The 17164-nt window shown below is 44.9% G+C and overlaps 1 protein-coding gene across 3 annotated transcripts in view; it reads left to right on the top strand.

Annotated features, from left to right (window-relative positions):
- Positions 1–17157, top strand: part of AFF1 (ALF transcription elongation factor 1) — a 118032-nt gene extending 100875 nt beyond the window's left edge. For all 3 annotated transcript variants that reach the window (XM_063336063.1, XM_063336062.1, XM_063336061.1), the window contains 9 exons: positions 752–998; positions 2034–2125; positions 3110–3173; positions 4022–4158; positions 5314–5385; positions 5997–6090; positions 6193–6236; positions 7541–7770; positions 10575–17157. In XM_063336063.1, the coding sequence (XP_063192133.1) occupies positions 752–998; positions 2034–2125; positions 3110–3173; positions 4022–4158; positions 5314–5385; positions 5997–6090; positions 6193–6236; positions 7541–7770; positions 10575–10696 (1102 nt within the window). In that variant the 3' untranslated portion in view covers positions 10697–17157. The remainder of the gene's footprint in view (positions 1–751; positions 999–2033; positions 2126–3109; positions 3174–4021; positions 4159–5313; positions 5386–5996; positions 6091–6192; positions 6237–7540; positions 7771–10574) is intronic.
- Positions 17158–17164: the final 7 nt, after the last annotated feature.

Genomic DNA, 17164 nt, shown 5'->3' with positions numbered 1-17164 from the left:
AATAAAAACAATGTAAACGAGTGGTAGTGAAACAAGGGATAGAGTTATTTGGTGCTGCTTAGAGCTGCCGGAGTTCCCTTGTAATCCTAACTCCAGATGATCAGAAATCTGCTATGCCACCGTATCATTAAATGGGATAATCTTTGCCATTACAAAGCACAGCATTTTAGGTCTCTCTCATTTGAATCCTCTCAACTTTCTAAGTGTTACCTAGTTGCACTGGTAAATCTTAAAGGAACAACTCGGTTTAATTCTGTCAAAGCACATACAGGATCAAGTGTCAGCGTGAGTATCTTTGACCATAGAAGGTATCTTCTACCATACGGGGGAGAGAGAGGCAGTGCTGCAGTTCCTTTGCCTTGTTGGGTGGTTTGTCCCCAGGATTTTAGTCCCTGTAGTTACATCTCTCCCCTTTCAGTGAAAAGGGGCTGTGTTGAAGGGATGCTTCTTTTGCAACATTCTGATATTCTGATTGCAAGTCTTTATTCCAAGGACAAGTCCTGAGGCTTTTTCCTACTTGAAAAGCACCTTTCTTGTATGTTGTTGGCAGCTGAAGATGTGGTATCTAATGCATGAAGTCCCTGAAGTTTCATTTTGTTTTTGTTAGATTCTTTATGTTAACAAGTGCCCTCTACGCTTCCAGAGAAATTTAAACAGAATTGGTACATGAAGTAACTAAGTTTTTAGAAAATCCCTACATTATGTGTACACCATATTCCTACTAATTGCTGAATTTGCTTCCCATCTCCAGAGCATCAAAAACTTCGTCTGAAATTCAGAAGAAAGATCTCCTGCTCCCCCTGCCTCTGACACCTGTGTCTTCTGCACATCCTGCACCAAAGTCAACCAGGGTGGCCCAAAAGAGACCTAGAAGTGAGGCCGGTGAGCTGCCTACCATGGATAACAATGCCAGGAACAGGAGCAACCACAAGGATCCTTTGTTCCCCAAGCACAAGAAGGGGGAGAGAAATCACGCTGAACTGTCGAAGGGCATCAAAGTAGGTATCCATTATCACTGGCAGGATGCTTCCTGCAACCCGTGGGTGCAGTGTGATTCTCTTTAGAAACATCCTTGGAGGATATTAAAAAGGAAGCTAAACCAGCCACCAGAGAAAGCTCTTCGAAGCATTTTTGCCCCTTTCATGGCTGTCTCTGACCATATGTTGCTAGCCCAAAGCCTGCGTTGTAACTTCTCTGCTGACTTCCCATCATCTGTTTTCATTTCACCAGTGAAACAGAGTGAGAAGACGTAACCATGTAAAAACCAAAGGCAAGAGAATCATGTTTATGATAGTAACCGTTTCTGACTGTAGGCAACTGCAACTATATATATATTGGTGTAAAAATAAGCGTGTTTACAAAAAGAAAGAGTGGATTGCTTAAAAATAGGAAACAAGCAACCTGTGGTTTTAACTGCAACCTGGGTATAAGGTTTTCTAGCTTGCTTACAAAATTGTTAATGGTCCTTGCAGCTGGATCTTTGCATTTCGGAGTTATAAAATTCAGTTCTATTGCCGTTTACTGGTGGCTGGGTGTGTGTGGTCTAGGATGTTGTCGTGTGTGTTAAGCCAGACTCTGCCTGCTGTATTAGGTGGCTTCTGACCACTTGCTTTTTCCTGATAGCGTAGTTAGTAATGGAGAATCAGCAATTGCTGTGTGGTTAAGCTGGAAATAAGTGTGAATGGATATTACCCATTCCTGTCTTGGCCAGTGGCCATGAAAAATGTGCTGCTTGCAGCCTTACTGCTGTCTTAGCCATTGAGCAAGGAAACCTGCTACTGAATTTCTCCATGCTTGGGAAAAGTTTGAATGGTATTAAGCCTTCCCAGCAGCCAGGTAAGAAGCCAAGTTTCCATTTCCATTATTGGAGGGGGTGCTGGAGAAAGAGGTAAGAAGAGGGGGAGAGCCTGGAGAATAAACTATGCCTGGGACGAAGAAAGGTTTCCTCTTGAAATTGAGGAAACCCAGGCTTTGGAATTGGTTCAGAGGTATCTCTCTAACCAGCTTTATCTCTGCTCTGTGTGTTTTTTCAGGGATCTGTAGGGGATGTCACAAATCCTTTCCCAGTGCCTTCTTTGCCAAATGGTACCTCCAAGTCAAGTAGACCTCAGCTCAACTTTGAAAAGTAAGTTTTTGTTTTACAGCCCTTGTCTGTACTTTCTGAAGACACCAGGCAAGGCTGGCCCTGCAGCCAGCCTGGCTTCTGCTTCTTCATGAGCCCTTCTTTTGGGTGCAAAGGGAGAGGAAGAGATGTCTGAGACCTGCCTCATACTGCCTTCTTGTACCTGGGACTTAGCCCACCCACCACAAAGTAAAGGTCTCATTACAACAGTTCTTGGTTTGAGGGGGAGCTACTCTGGAAATTAAGTACTTTTTAACTCTGAGAGAAGGTGTCTCGTGCCTGCCTACAAGTGGCGGGTTTTGATTTGTCTGATTCTTGACAAGTGGCAGACTCCTCTGTGACAAGGTGCTGGGCAGGCAACTGACATGAGGGGGCATGACTCTTTACTTGCTCGTTTTGTTAGTGCACAGGTGGCTGTTGCCATTTGCACAGTGACTAGATTATCCCAGTGCACAGAAGTGTGTGTCTTGATTGAGACCAAGACCTGTAAAAGTCTTGGTGACCATATCTCTTGTAAGCAAATAACTTGAATGCAAGCCCTTTTGGTCTGAGATGAGGGTGTGGTACTGCAAAGTTTATTGGATGTTTCAATCAAAATGTATTTGTGGTATTGTACTTGAGGAATGGTAGGAGATCACATGATTGCTGTCTTCCCAGGGGAGCGAAGAAGTAAACTTTGCCGCATAGTAGCCTAACTTGCAGTGGTTTTTTTATTTTGAAATGTAAGTTTTCCATGTTACTGTAACATACATTTTTTTTTTTTTTGAAATCATTTCATCTGTGCATTCAGCTACTGTGTATTTCTGAACAGGCAGACAACATCAATTTAGTGACTGTCATAATTGTAATGTGTGTTGGATAAGGCTGTAATAGGCTTACCAAAACAGGATGGTTGAACTCATAGCATCCTCTAAATATGAAGGTAAAATTGATAATTATCCTGCCCTTTTTTCTGTTTTCTGTTTTTCCTGTCTGTCCCCAATTCAGACACCATCCAATGGAATACTACATAGAAGAAGCCAAGAGGCTGAAGCACAAAGCTGATGCGATGGTGAGTCTTGGCTCTGTGCTAGAAATGTTAACCAGGTCTTGCACTCGGACCTGATACCTGTGTGCATGTGAGTAAGATTTGCTGGCTAACATTACATACATAACATTCCAGACTTGGAGTACGTTCAAGTCATATTTGGGGAGGCAGTCTTTATTTGACAAATATTCAGACATTTCCCTTTGTTATAAAGGCATCTAGAGAACATGCCTAGAGAACAGGATTCAGAACTGACGTTGTCTGAGGTTAGCAGGCCTGTTTGCTTTACAGAGTTGTCACAAAGTCTTTGGAAGATATATGGGACAGTTAGTTTTAAGACAGTTTGCTCTGGAACGTCAGGATCCTGATGGTAATTGTGTTGCTGGTGAACAAGACTTGGAAGTGCCCTTTGCAGAACGTAACTGGCTTTCTCCACTGTGTGCAGTTTAACAGTGTGCGTAAACGAACATATTTTTTTTTCTAATTATGGCTCAGTCAGATAATGTACATTTGCTACTTGCCTTTTACTTGTGAAAATTAAGTGTGGGAATACTGCAGTGGGAAGCCTCATCTGCCTCTTATGAGGCAGGCCTCCAAGACCAGACAAAAATATCCAAAAAATGTGAAGAGAATAAATTACCTGAGGAAAACACTGAGCAAGAGAAAGATACACAAACAGCCAGAGCACACAAAGCTGATGACTGGGACCACATTAAGGGCTCTGCTGAACATCCTTTAATTATCACCCAGAGGGCCTGAGTTGCATCTTTTTCTTCAAATCTTGCCTAACTAGGGAGAAAAAAGGAATTCGGGTACACTTGAGAGAAGTCATTTTTGTCTTAGTCTAAAAACAAGAACTTTCTTCCCAATAGACCGACAAGACTGAAAAGGCCTTTCAGTACCTAGATGCCACCCTTTCCTTCATTGAATATGGGATTGCCTTGGAATCAGATGTACCAGCACCAAAACCAGCCTACAGCATATTCAGCGACACCATAGATCTCATCAAGTAAGCAACTTTCAAAGTGTGATGGTTCAGCAGTATGTGTGGAGGGGAAGGGTTAATTGCGTTGCTTGTTTGCAACCGTGGCAGCTCTGTATTCCCGCCATGGAGCGAAGTTCGGGTTGCTGTACAAGCACAAGACAGACCATCGAGAGGCACCAGAGACAAATCCTTTGAAATATTTCAGCATTGCTTCTCAGAAGAAGTAGGCATCGTGTCCTCCTCAGCAGCTGAGCCTTGCAGCTGGGGTACACTAGAGGATGCTGGTTATGACAATCAAGGACATGAAGGAGTTTGTACTTTATCCAGGTCTGATGTTGCTTTTGCATGTGAGCTCAGTAGTATTTCAGTTAAAGAAACCAAAGCAACAGTATAGCGCGTGGAAGAACAGTTTGTGCCCCAAAGGTCTTGTGGCTTGATTGAAGGCAGATTTTACTGATTTATCCCACGTGTCTTTCTACCAGTACACTTTATTGGAGTTTCTTTTAGCAACCTTCCCTGTTTAGTTTCACAGCCATAGTAGATGTATGTAGATAGTATGACATATACAGGCAGCATAACATCGGATAGAAGAGAGATGGGTATCAGTTTCTTCATATTGAAATCCCAGATTATGTGTTTCTGAGAGCTGATTTGACGTCTTGCCTTAGAGCTGAAACAGCTGTCAGGATTTTTTGTGGTAGACTGCAGACTTTATAAATTACATTGTTTGCTTTGTGGTCTTGATGGACTGTATTTCCAAGATGCTGTTGTCGCTTAGTTTTCAAAAAGGAGATTTGCTTGTTTGTTTTTAGCCAAAAGAAACATTTCCACTAAGATGTCTGTCTTGTCTGGAAAGACTTGAATGAATATTTCACCTTTAGTAGCCAGGGCACCTGTTCTGGGCCCCAGGCCTGTAGGTTAGAGTGTAATCAGTGTAAGAGGAGAGTGAGTCACATAAGGGGCCACATCTGTTGCTGCTGCGTGGAAAACAAGGCATTTTGAGAGACAGTCCTCTGCTCAAGATCATGCAAAGCACTCAGTGCCAGGACTAAGAAGTCAGGGCAGGTTTCCTGACTTTCGGACCGATGTTTGAGATAACAGCATGCACTATTTTTTCATAAACAGTGGGACTTGAGAGCACCGATGGCTGACAAGACTCTGGTTATTTTGTTTCCTTAGATTCATCATGACATTGAAATCCTTTACGGACTCATCAGCATCTTCACGTGAAAAAATCTTTGCCGTGTTATGGTGTGTAACTGTTTTTCTGTGACTTCCTATTGTGTTTTTAGACTTGATAGAGTGAAAGACCCATTACTTTCAGGGGCAAAGGAAAGAGTTAACTGGGAATCGGAGTTCTACAACATAAAAAACCCCACAATATAAAACTCAGAATGAACTGGAACATCTCTAAAGTGAGCTGGATTATCACAAGGGACTACCCGTGGAAGGCACAGGCTTTAAAATTTGATCTGCTGGTAACTTGAGAGCACATAAGGGTTTTCACCTAAGGTGAAAGGGTGCAATTTGGCCGCCTGTGTTTGAGCCGTGTAACTGAAGCTGTGGTTGAACATAGCTGAGGCACTTCTGGACAGGGGCTTACTCAGCCTTTGGCACCTATGACAGGCTGGGCGCCTGTTTGTATAAAACACCAGACGTGGCCCTTCCTTGGTTGTTCTTTTCACCTTGTGACTTTTTCACTGAGTTCTTTTTTAAGATGAGCAGAAGGAGGAGAAGTTCTGAGCTCTCTCGACTTTGCAGTACAGCTGATGTGTGCCTGCCTCTATCCCCCAAGGCTGGCGACTGCTGAGCAGGCAGCAGCGAGTGTGACCGCTGACGCTTGGGTGTGTTTCTGTTCACAGCATGCGCTGCCAGTCCATTCTGCACATGGCAATGTTTCGTTACAAAAAAGATACTGCAGTCAAGTATTCCAGGATTCTGAATGACCACTTTAAGGTAGGGCACGGATAATACTAAGTTGCCAGCTGGATGGCTGTGGTAGTTACTGATGTTGGCTGCATACCCCAAACCTAACAAGAGTTCTGTTCCTCGCTGCAGAGTTCTTCCAGAGTAACACAAGCACCTTCTCCGTGTGTTGCAAGGTAAGATTTAGAAATACATATGTTGTAATGTGTCTCTAAGGGTGTGAGTGAAAAGAGAAGCCGGAGTCTTTGAGTTGCAAACTGCATTTGAGAGTGCCTCACCACTCACTATTTCTTGCCACCTGAAATCATACTGTTAGGGGGCATGAGTATGTTTCTGCACTCTTTCCTGTCTTTTCTCATTGGAAAGGGCTTTTTTTTGTTTGTTACGAGGTCCAGAGTTATCATGTATCAAGCAAAGTAGTTCTCCACCTGAGAAGCGGGTCAGAGGAGCAAGGAAGATATCGTCACTATGCTGTTTTCAGAGTCCCTGTTGTCATCTTTGTTCTGTTAGAGAACCCTTCAGACTTAATGGGATACCATCCCCATCTCCTCGGCTCCTGTCCAGTAGGCTTACGCCTTCACCCTGGGGTAGCATAACTTTGAGGTGATACTTCAGTCTTTTTCTCTTTAGCTCAGTCACCAATTAAGAAAAAGAAACTCATTTTCTAATTTGTGAGTTATTGAGCATTTTGTCCTTTCTAGTTATCTGCAGTAGTGTTGCTGCCTGTGTGGCAGCAAAAGCAAAGGGCAAGCTGTTGCATAACAGCGTTTGGCCCGGTACCCAGCAGACTGGGCCTGTGTTTTTATGACACTGAGTAAGAAAGAGTTTTTCTGCGTGCTGTGGTAATTGCATTTGGCAGATAGCTACCTGGCTCCACGTCTGTCCCTTTTAAACTGTGCAGTTGAGAGAGGGTTGTTTGGTCTTTAACAGTGATGCTGAAATTCCAGTTATTTTTCTGCTGCCTTGCACAGTATAGTTTTTTGGGAAGTAAATGGTCTCCCAAGAGCAGTGGTGGAAGCCCTCTTATACCAGTGACTAAAATCAGGTTGGCTGAAGCGGTGCGATGAAGCCAGCCTGTGTCTGGAAGGCGGGCAGCTGACTCTGTTTAGCTTCCCGAGGTCTATAAATAAGTGTGTGTAGGCTGACCTGGCTGCTTTGACTAGCTGTCAGAAAGCTCCAAGCCTCCATTAGCAAAAAACACTTAAATAATCTGGTGAAGGCTTTCACAAGTAGGTGTAGATTTTGGAAGCTGAATGGGTGGCCCTTTCTGGTGTCTGGTCCTACATTTTATTTTGTCAAATCACTTCAAAAACCTTGGCCTTGCACAAAACCAATCTGAACACATCTCAGTTTTCAATGCTCCACTCTGTACTGCAGGCCTGGACGATACAGGATGATACTGTCATAAGATGGTCTTGCGGCAAGACTTTTAACTCTGAAGTTAAAAGTCTTGTTATGATGGTGTTTCTTTCTCCTGCAGAAGCACAGGCATGCCTTCTCCTCTTTCTCCAATGCCCTCTCCTGCTGGTTCTGTGAGTTCTCAGCTGGGATCGAATGCTAGCAACTGCAGCGGCAACAATGTTGGCTCTTCAGTCACTGTTCCCTATAATATCCCAAGCATCACCTCTTCCTACGTCAACATCACTTCCTATATCCTCTATGCGTGTGATATTTGGGAACAGGCTGATGCACTGGCTGGGAAGAATAAGGGTAAGTTTTGGTCCTCTGGCTTTTCTGTCTTATGTGTTGTGGTTATGTGTGTGTACTTGCTTAAATCCTGACACTCAGCGTAGCAAACACCATACCTAAAGATCAAAGCATTAAATATGTTGAAATAGACAGCTATGGCATATTGGCAGATTATTGGCAGAGATACTTGATGGTGATACATTGATGAGTGTTCCAATTAAAAGATTATCTTGGCATCCTCAAATGTCTAAGAGGTAAGGGCTGAGGGTATCAAGTGCAGGAAACCAGCCAGCTCTCTTCGTGGTAACAACAAGGAGCGTAAGGGGGTTTTAGCTGTTTGAATTTTCCTTTGAGGTGCTTAGCTATTCTGTGTTGGTTCACTTTCTTTAAAAACAGCTTTTTGGCCTGTAGCGTTGTGTTTCAGTTCGTCAAACTTCCAGGTATTTTTGTCTTGAAACCAGTGAAACTGGCTTCTCTCCATAACTGAATCCGAGCAGCACTTGAATTGAAGTCTTTGCTGTGCACATGACCAGTATATTTGCCCGTAGCATTTCCCAAAATTGCTGCTACTCTCTTTATTTTACAGTTTTGTTGTTAAAAATGTTGTATTGTCCTGTGGTACAAGCAGTGGTGAGTAAGCAAAAGCCCTAGAGTGGGTGCAGTTCAGTCTGTAATGTGCTATCCCATGTGGCATTTGCAGTGTCATTTTTCATAAAACACAATTTTTTTGTGAGCTGCTGTGGGTGAAGGGATGTATTGCCACAATCTATTGGCAAACTTGCACAAGAAAATAAGCACAATGTGCCTGGCTGAATTGTTGGAAGGCTGTAAAAAGACTCGTGCTACTGAGGCAGTTGCTGAAATTCAGAAAGGCTTTGCAAGTCACCTTTGAATGAAGGAACCCCAGTTGTTGGCTGTCCTCTGAGCAAGTCTGTGCTCACAGCAGCAATTCGTGTGTAGTATTTTGGATTATATCCTCAAAAGGCTGATAAAAGACTGTCACATAGAAGGAGTGGTGGATGCTGCTGGTAAGCCAGAGGAATGAGTCGTGGAGGAAAACCTGTGGGGAGACAGCCTGAGCACAATCTTGCATCAGTCAAGAGTAAATTCAAAACCTGCTCTGTGTTGCTGTTTTAATGTAGGGGAATGACGACTGGGGTAGTAAATGCTCTCAAGGGAGTGGATCTGTGCAGGAGAATAGTAAATACTCACGTAGGCTTGGCAGTTGTCACTGTTCAGGAAGGTGGAGGAGTTCCAGCTCTGACACTTGTTGATATTTGGTGTAATGTACAGATGCTAAGAGGTACAGAGAGTGAGTACATAAAACTAATAAAAAGACCACATCCTTGATTCTTTTATGCAATTCATAGGGTTGGAGAAGAAGAAGAAGAAAGAGCAGTGGCCTCCAGCTATCAAGTTCCCTTAAACAGGGAAGTCATAAGTTATTGGAAAGCAGTTAGTTGTAACTGATGTCCAAGTCACTTGTGCAGAGCTGAAATGCTTTCTGGCGAGTCGAAAACTAGGTGCCTTCAGTGCAGGACCCAGCTTCTCGCTGTAATACAGAGCAGCACCGTGGATCATGAGGCTATAACACGTTGTCTTCTGGCCTGTGATCTCCCACAGCGAGGACAAGCAGAGGTTGGATGCGTGCATGTAAAGTCACTCTTCTTTCACACGGTGCTGTAGTCACAGATCAGATTATCTTCTGTTTGCTTAAGCAGGGGTTTGGGACTCCTGGTCTCTGCTTACAGCTCTTCTGTTCACCATGGGTACCCAGTTGTATCTGGATACCCATCATTGTACTGAACACCGATTTTTGTAAACAAAAGCAGGAAAATCAGGGGAAATGTGTTCTCTGCTTCTGAATTGGGAAGTATTAGAATGAAAACGTTGTGCTCTGTGCTTCTGAAGAGTTCCTTGCACAGCCAAACAGAAACTTTCAGCCTCCAGGTTCAATCTTTGTGTGTGAAAAAGGAGAGCTGAGAGTGGCCAGTTTCTGAAAAGGTACCTGGCAACACGATCGAGGCTGGAGGGACTGGGATGAGCCCATGTCACGGGAAGGCAGGTCATGGGGGGCTGTCTTGGAAAGGTGACTGGTAAGAAAGGTGTGATAATTTCCCATAACTCACTGTCACCTGCACAGGTGACTGCCAGCACAGAGCAGGGTGTGTAGCCTGCTGGCACCTTCTGGCAGATTCAGATGTGCTGCAAAAGCCATCTCCTGCCTGTGCGGGAAGAGGAGCGTGGTGCCTGAAGTTGGTGGCAGGATAGGAGGACTCTGTTAAATCTGCCTGATATGCCCAGCTATAAGCAATCTGATTCAGAGCTGTATAGCCTGGCAAGCTCTACAAATTTTCTAACCTGTTCAGTTGAGAAATCATTATGTCTCCAAAGTTTGAAGGTGGATGAAGGAAGAGGAGCAGTCCAATAACAGCTGTGTGTATTCCAGGCATTGCTCTGAAAGGCGCTCCAATTTGGTGTGTTTAAAATGTGAGGGAAGCATGTGGCACGTGTGTGAACACCCAAACTTTTGCCTATCTATCATGGAGTCTTGATGTCCTTTTAAAGGCATCAGTTGGGGCGGCAGTTCAAGTGTGTGTATGCGTGTGTGAGTGCATTTTACTCTCCCATGCCCTGCCTCATGTGCTTGTTACGCTTCCCAGCCTTCTCATGTTGCTGAGCTCTCTGCATTAACAATGTGTTTAATGGGACTTGTTGACTGACAGTGTGCTGCTGTTGTCGCTCCTTGCTGCCCCCTCACCTGTCAGACGTGCCTGTTGTGTGAAACCAACCAAATGTTTTTTCTCTCCCTGCCCTTTTTCCAGAGTTTTTTGCTGAACTCGGCACAGCGACGTGTGCTCTGGCACTGAACAGTAGCATGACCGAACTGGTACACTACACTAGACAGGGTTTACAGTGGCTGAGACTGGAAACAAATACGCCTTAAGTGGTGCTCAAGGTGGTTAAGTACCTTGAACTTTTTTGCACTTTTGAAGCCTCAGAAACAGTCTGACCTGTTGATTCGTTGGATACAAAGCATCTGCAAGGGAAAATAAATCAAGGTGGAAGGGATCTGGTTACACTGGAAAAACTTTGAACTGTGTTTTTAGGGTAGCACTTTGCTGCCTTGAAAAAGAAGAGACGGAGGAAAGCCTCAGCATTGATGGCACCTTCCTTTAAAACGACGAAGTGCAATGAATTGTCTGAATGGCTCAATGTATTGATGGTCAATAAACATTTCTATTACGAATAACCAGCAGGACAATAATCACACATGAAGAAGTGCCGACAAGAAGGAAATCTGCCTCCAGAGGTTATTATGCAACATCCCACAGTCTGCAACAGCTGTTTGCCCAGAAGACATGTCAAAGTGTTTTTGCAAGCACAGATGCAATCTTTAGTGTCTCTGTTCCTCAGACAGCAAGTAGCAACCTTATCAGCACCAATCAGCATTATGTTAGAGTAAAAACAGCAAAGTGGTCTGCCCTGCCTGCTTTCCAACCTCACCCTCTTGCATTTTTCCACCAGCTGCTTGTCCTGAGAATCAGGGGGGAAGCCGCTGCCTTCAGTGCTGCAAGTTCACTTTTTACGTCATTGCTGCTTTGATGCTCTTTGCCATGCACCTGTTTGCACACATGCCCTTAGCACCTGAACTGTTACTTACGGTGTTGCTTGGTTTAAGCCTTGTAAGCCAAACACAGCTGGGGTGGCAAAATGACCAGGTGTGGTTGGAAACAGCTCTGCCCTTCTTTTGTGGTGGAGGGACGTCGCTCACACTGAGAACTCCTTGTCCGGTTGCTTTTTGTCACTTCGATGGGTTGGGGTGGACAGCTCTGCTGGGTCACTGTGATTGCTTGGACGTTGTTCTGAGTCTGAGAGCTTACATGGGGAGGAATCGCTTCTGTTTAAGGAGAGACTAAGTGTCTGAATGTGGAACATAAGACAAATTTTGCATTTGGATATTTGCCTGCAACTGTAGCTGGTCTTGGTGAATATCTAAGAGCAGGATTCGGTATCAAAGCAGGGCATCCTTCATGTGACCCTTCTCAACCAAACTACAGGATGGGCCCAGCGACTTAGAAATCTGTCAAGGGAACACGAAAGGGAATAATTAGCTGTTTGCAAACACTTTTTCCTTGTTGGGAGCTGCATTTCTGAAATTGTGATTTTGCAGGTGACAGTAACAGTGAATGCAGCATCCTCAGCATTTGTGTAGTCAATAAGATGGCACCCTTCTCTACCCAAAGATTTCCTGTTGTGTGACAGCAGCATCCTGCCATCCTCGTATCTAATAGTGTGCCTTAGCTCTCTGGTCCCCTCTCGCATCCCTCACCCTATCTCTGACAGGCCTGATTGAGTGGTGAAGAGAAGGATGGTATCCCAAAATAATTGTGCTTACGGGAAAGAAGTACCTCCCTTTTCCACATACTTTCAGGATGGAGGAACAGGTCTGCACACGTGCAGCGGTGCCCGCTTTGTAAAATACCTGCTCGTGGTTTTGAGGCTCATGAAAATGGGCAGTAAATAAATATCAGCAAAAGGTCTGCATTTCCAAAAGTAGTTTCTGTAGAAATGGCCCCTGCCACGGTGAAGCCTGTAGTCATTTTGCCTCTGGGAGGAGCTGGCAGGAACCCTAGTCCCAAGCACAAGGGAGCTCTCCTCTGCCCCTCCCCTGGCAGTGCAGGACCACTGGGACCCTGGCTGGGTCTTCCCACACCGTCAAGGAACCTTTTATGTTCACTTTATTGAAAGCCTTAGTGCGTTTCAGGGATAAGCTGTCCTAACCAGTGGAAGGAAGGTCCATGTCCCCACCTCCCTGTTTTACCTATCGAACATTACTTGCCCCCCTCCTCCCTGGGGGAGCGACTGCTCTGAGTAAGATAGGGACAGAGAGAGGCTCAGCATTAACTGCTTTGTTCTCAGGAAGCACAGGGATAGCCAACCGGCCTGAAGGCTTGATGTGCACTTTGGAGCTCAATTCCAGACTAGCAAGTGGATGCCTTCTTCTGACTTTGTCTTCAAACAAAGCTCTTTTTAAGATCACCAGCTGAGGAGAAGGAAGGAAGAAGGAAGCTTTATTGAACTTGAAAATCGCTGTGGGAGTCTGCAAGAACCATAGCAGAGTGTTGAGGGAAAGTAAGGTGAAGCAGGGACACGGGTCCCCCCCGAACTTTCATTTGCGTACACCCATATCCCTCCCTGCTGCTAGGCCACCTTCCCATCAAAGAGCCACTTGCTCACAGCTCACCCGCCCCAGGGGGACCTCCTGCTGCAATGCGCAAGGCAGGGCATGTCACTGCCCCTGTCCCGCATCCAGCTTTTGGGCAGTTCGCTCCGAGATAGTGATAATCTGTTGCCCTGCTCCTAGGAAAGTTCATGGAAGGGCATTGGGCGAGCAAAGTCGGTGAGAAGACACACGGTGAAGGCAGATGAACTACTGGCATTTGCTTGTTTACAGTTGGGAAGAGGGAGCATGTGCTCTGCTGCTGTGCAGAGGCGGTCCTGCAAGGGCTGCTCCTGCGAGGGCTGCTCCCACTCCCAGGGCAAACACCCCATGGCTTTGGAGGAAACAAAATCACGGGCAGTTCGTGTCGCAGGCACGTGGGGGGCTATTTGGCAGCGCTCATTTCAAAGGCGAACTGTGAAAGCATCAGTACCAAGCATCATAGCAGGAAGCTATGTTTTGTTTCAGGTCATGGAGAAGACTGTTTAATAAGTAATTTTTAAAAAGCCATCGTATTTCAACCTTGAGCTAGGTCAGAGGCCTGCGAAGGGTTAGGAAAGATGCTCGTTGATCTCATTTGGGCCTGTTTAGGCCTTTAAAAAAAACAACCAAAAAAACAAATAAAAAACCAAACAAACCCAATCCAAAACATAACAGTGGAGGAAATAGCATTTGCCATTAGGAGAGAAAACGATGAATCCAAGGAAAAAGAGAGGTGATGGTTGAGTCCCAGGAGGAGAGGAGGCAGCTATGGTGGCAAAGCATCATCATTTCCATGCAATATTTACTTAGAAGAAATAATACATGTGTTGAAATTGTCAAATGTTTTATTTTTAAGATGCCATTTATTTAATAGTTGAAAGCCCCACTTCTGTGGAGATAGAGATCTCTTCTGTAACTGAAAGTCAAAGTGTGACTGCAATGTCCTTGATTTTGGTTTTGTCCTCTCCTCCCCCTCTTAGTTCCTATTATAAATCTATACATCTTAAACTTATTTTGGGGCTGTATGTCCCTCTTGTAAATCACTTTTTCTGCCCTATGTGTGATGGAGTTTCCGAGATGGTTGATTCATTCATATGGGGAAATAAACAATAAATGAAGTAGCCTGTGTGTTATGAGTTGTTGCAAGAGTCCTCGTGTTCTCACCTTCTTGTAAAGAAATTGTAATTTGCCTATCCTCTCTGAATGGTCTTAGTGTTTCCTTTCTGAATAAGGTTTAAGTATGACTTTCTGTACAATAAGTCTGTGTTTCAATTGCTCCCCTGTTTATCACCCCTTGCCCTTTCATTTAGGAGCAGGAACGGGTGCAAATCTCGATGCTCAGAGTGGCAGAAGGGTCACCACTCAAGACATCTGCCTTCTGTCCACCTGATATGGATTCAGGGAAGACTGTGCTGGAGTCGGCTGCTGATGGCCACCAGAGCCTGGCTCTGAGCGCTCGCTGACAGGAATATCCCGGGTTTGGTTTCATGCACTCAAACAAGTTAAATAAGGAAACAAGGCACAGAAAGGGTGGCTAAAGCGTACTGCTCTGCGTTTGCCACAACGGTGTTGCAGGGCTGGGAGCTGGGAGGAGGGTCTGCTCAGGTCTAGTTCACGGATACGTTTCTGAAGTGCTGCAAGGAGGATTCCCCTCAGAGAATCCCTCAGGATTTCATGCCCCGTGGTAGTTCTGCTTCTTGTTGGTCCTGCAAGGTGATCTCTTTGCAATGGCTTTATTCTTCTTGTTTGGGCCTTTTCCCGCTTTTTGTTTTATGTCAGGCAACGTAACTGTTCCTTGGAAGAATGATTTTTGCACCTCTCTCTGCACTATTGTGATGAAATTCATGTGTATCATTCAGGTCCTTTCTGCAACAGGCACTGTGCCTAAGATATTTGCTAATAATGGCTGTGGTTTTCTAATGTAGTATGTAAATTGTAGAGGATGCTGAAACCTGTTTTAATACCCACTAGCTCTGTTGCTGTTACAGATGTTGTGTATAGAAAAGTACACTTTTTAGGGGATCAGCGCACTTTTTCACTGCATGCTTAAAATCCCAATGGCAAAATCAGTATTGAAGTAAGAATAAAAAGAAAAAATATCTAGTTAGGCAAAAAAAAATCGAATGTGAAATGTCCCCAGATGAGCATCTGGCGGGATTTTTAGCTACAGGCTAGACAGAAGGAACTTGGTGGTGCGTTTGCTCAGGCAAGGTGGGGCTGGGACTCGGTTCACTGCTATGAGTGTTTCAAGTGGCATGAAACCAGGTCAGCCCCAGGCTGGTTGAAAGATGCGTGGAGGGTAAGAGCCTGGGAAGGTAGCTTGTGGTTGTGGCCATACATATGTGGATTAAGCAACTGTGAATCTTGTTCTGGTTTCGGTGGGATGCAAGGTGTAGTTGGACACGAGCTGGCCTGTCTGCTGGCCTGGGGGGGTGATGGTTTTCCTGGGTCACTCGTGTCCTCTGTCCCACCGTTTCCTTCCCTCTCACACCCCAAAAGGTATGTTTCTCACTTGAGGCAAAAGCAAGGAGGGGGAAGGGGGAGCCAGGAGGCCATGGGGCTGCAGCAGGCTTTGATGGCCCCACTCAGCTTTCTGCCCTAGGGCAGCAGCCTGCCTTGGCTAAAAGGGCCAAAAATGTTTTTGGGTTTTCCAATAATATTTTCTTGGTTTTGTTTGTTTATTTATTGAGCCTTTATTGGCCAAACCTAATTTTGCAACTGTGTTTAATTTATTTTGAGATTTTTATAGATTATAGATTAACTTGCCTTCTTGCTTTGGCTTGGCTTTTCAAAAACAGATATTATTTTTGGCAAAACAGCTGCATTAAAGTTGATTGCATTTTCTCAGCCCTATGCTACTCTCCAAACACTAAGATAGCCCATTGGCAGCCTGTGCTTTCCATATATTAATTGCACTTTTAGTAACCCCTGTCACTGCCTGAAACCAACAGTGTTCCTGGGCCATCATCAGCATTTCTGAATGTGTTTCCATAAACTTTGTGTTCCTAAAACGAGGACTTGTGTGATCACTGCTGTTTTGCGATGTTTTGTCAAGGTCCGGGGTTCCTGGAATTCCTGCTGGGTTTTTCTCCTCTCCTGCTCAGTGTTGCCGAGGTTCAGGTTTTCTTTGGGTCCAATATTTCCTATCATAGCAATACGGCAATGTTGTCCACTTTTGTTGAGCCAGGAAAACTGCATCCCAACTGAGAGGGTTTTTTTGTGTTCCCTTTCAATATTTGAAGCCATGTATCAGCCCGTGTGTGGTCTGTGGCAGCCGAAAGGTATTTCTGAAAGTTGCTCCAACCTGTGCAACTTCTTGCTTGTTACACATGAGGTGCAGCAGGCTCTGAACTTGCTCATGAGCTCTCCTCGCTGTTCAGAGAAGAGCTGGTTAGGATTCGGGGTCAGGCTTTTGCTTTATCTCATTTTTCTGGAGGGCCCTGGGAAAAGGGTTGAGCAAGACGCAATCTGCGAAGCAGGGCAGGAGCTGAAGATGTCGTGGTGTCTTCTTCGGGACGTGAATGCGTACGGTAGTGCCATGGGTGCCAGCAGGGCTCCTGTCATCAGGTCTCCGGGCAGCACATAAATTGTTGCGTGCTGGTCAAACTGCTGCCCATCTGTTCAGCTGCCAGCTACCCTGTGCTGGCAGCTCTGGGTCATTTCTGTGGGATTTCTATTTCAGCTGTTATTATACAGGGTTGGGTTTTTTCTTTTTTTCACCCCGCTTTACTCATCATCGTAGAGTGTAAATAAACTGCAATTCTCAGTGAGAACATCCTTAAAAAATAACTGTTAGGTTTCCTGAACATGGAACATTGGTCTTAAATCTGTTAAATGGTCCTTGTCCCGTGAGGAGTTATGAGCCAGTCCTCCCTCTCACAGCAGCTCTTCACGTGCTGGCACACAGCAGTGGCCTGGGTGTGGGAGAGGCACAATGTCTTAGAGCCCCAGGGAGGAATGAGGATGCCAAACCTCTGGCAGAATGGAGTCTCCAGTGGGAAAAGATGCACTAATAAGCGAGGGGAGAAGACTGATGTGTTTGACTTCAGCACTGAATCCACACTCTGAGGCTTCTATGAATTAGAAGTATCTGCCTTTTATAGTCCTCGAAAAAGACAAAAATCACATCTGTGATACAACATTATAAAAAAATAATCTCTCCAAAGATCTTTTGTTTGTTTGTCTTCTGTATTGAGGGTGAATTGCTGC

Source organism: Chroicocephalus ridibundus, chromosome 5, assembly GCF_963924245.1.
Source record: "Chroicocephalus ridibundus chromosome 5, bChrRid1.1, whole genome shotgun sequence".
Taxonomy (NCBI): Eukaryota; Metazoa; Chordata; class Aves; order Charadriiformes; family Laridae; genus Chroicocephalus; species Chroicocephalus ridibundus.
The sequence above is the reverse complement of the archived record's forward strand: the minus strand, read 5'-3'. Positions and strand labels throughout refer to the sequence as shown.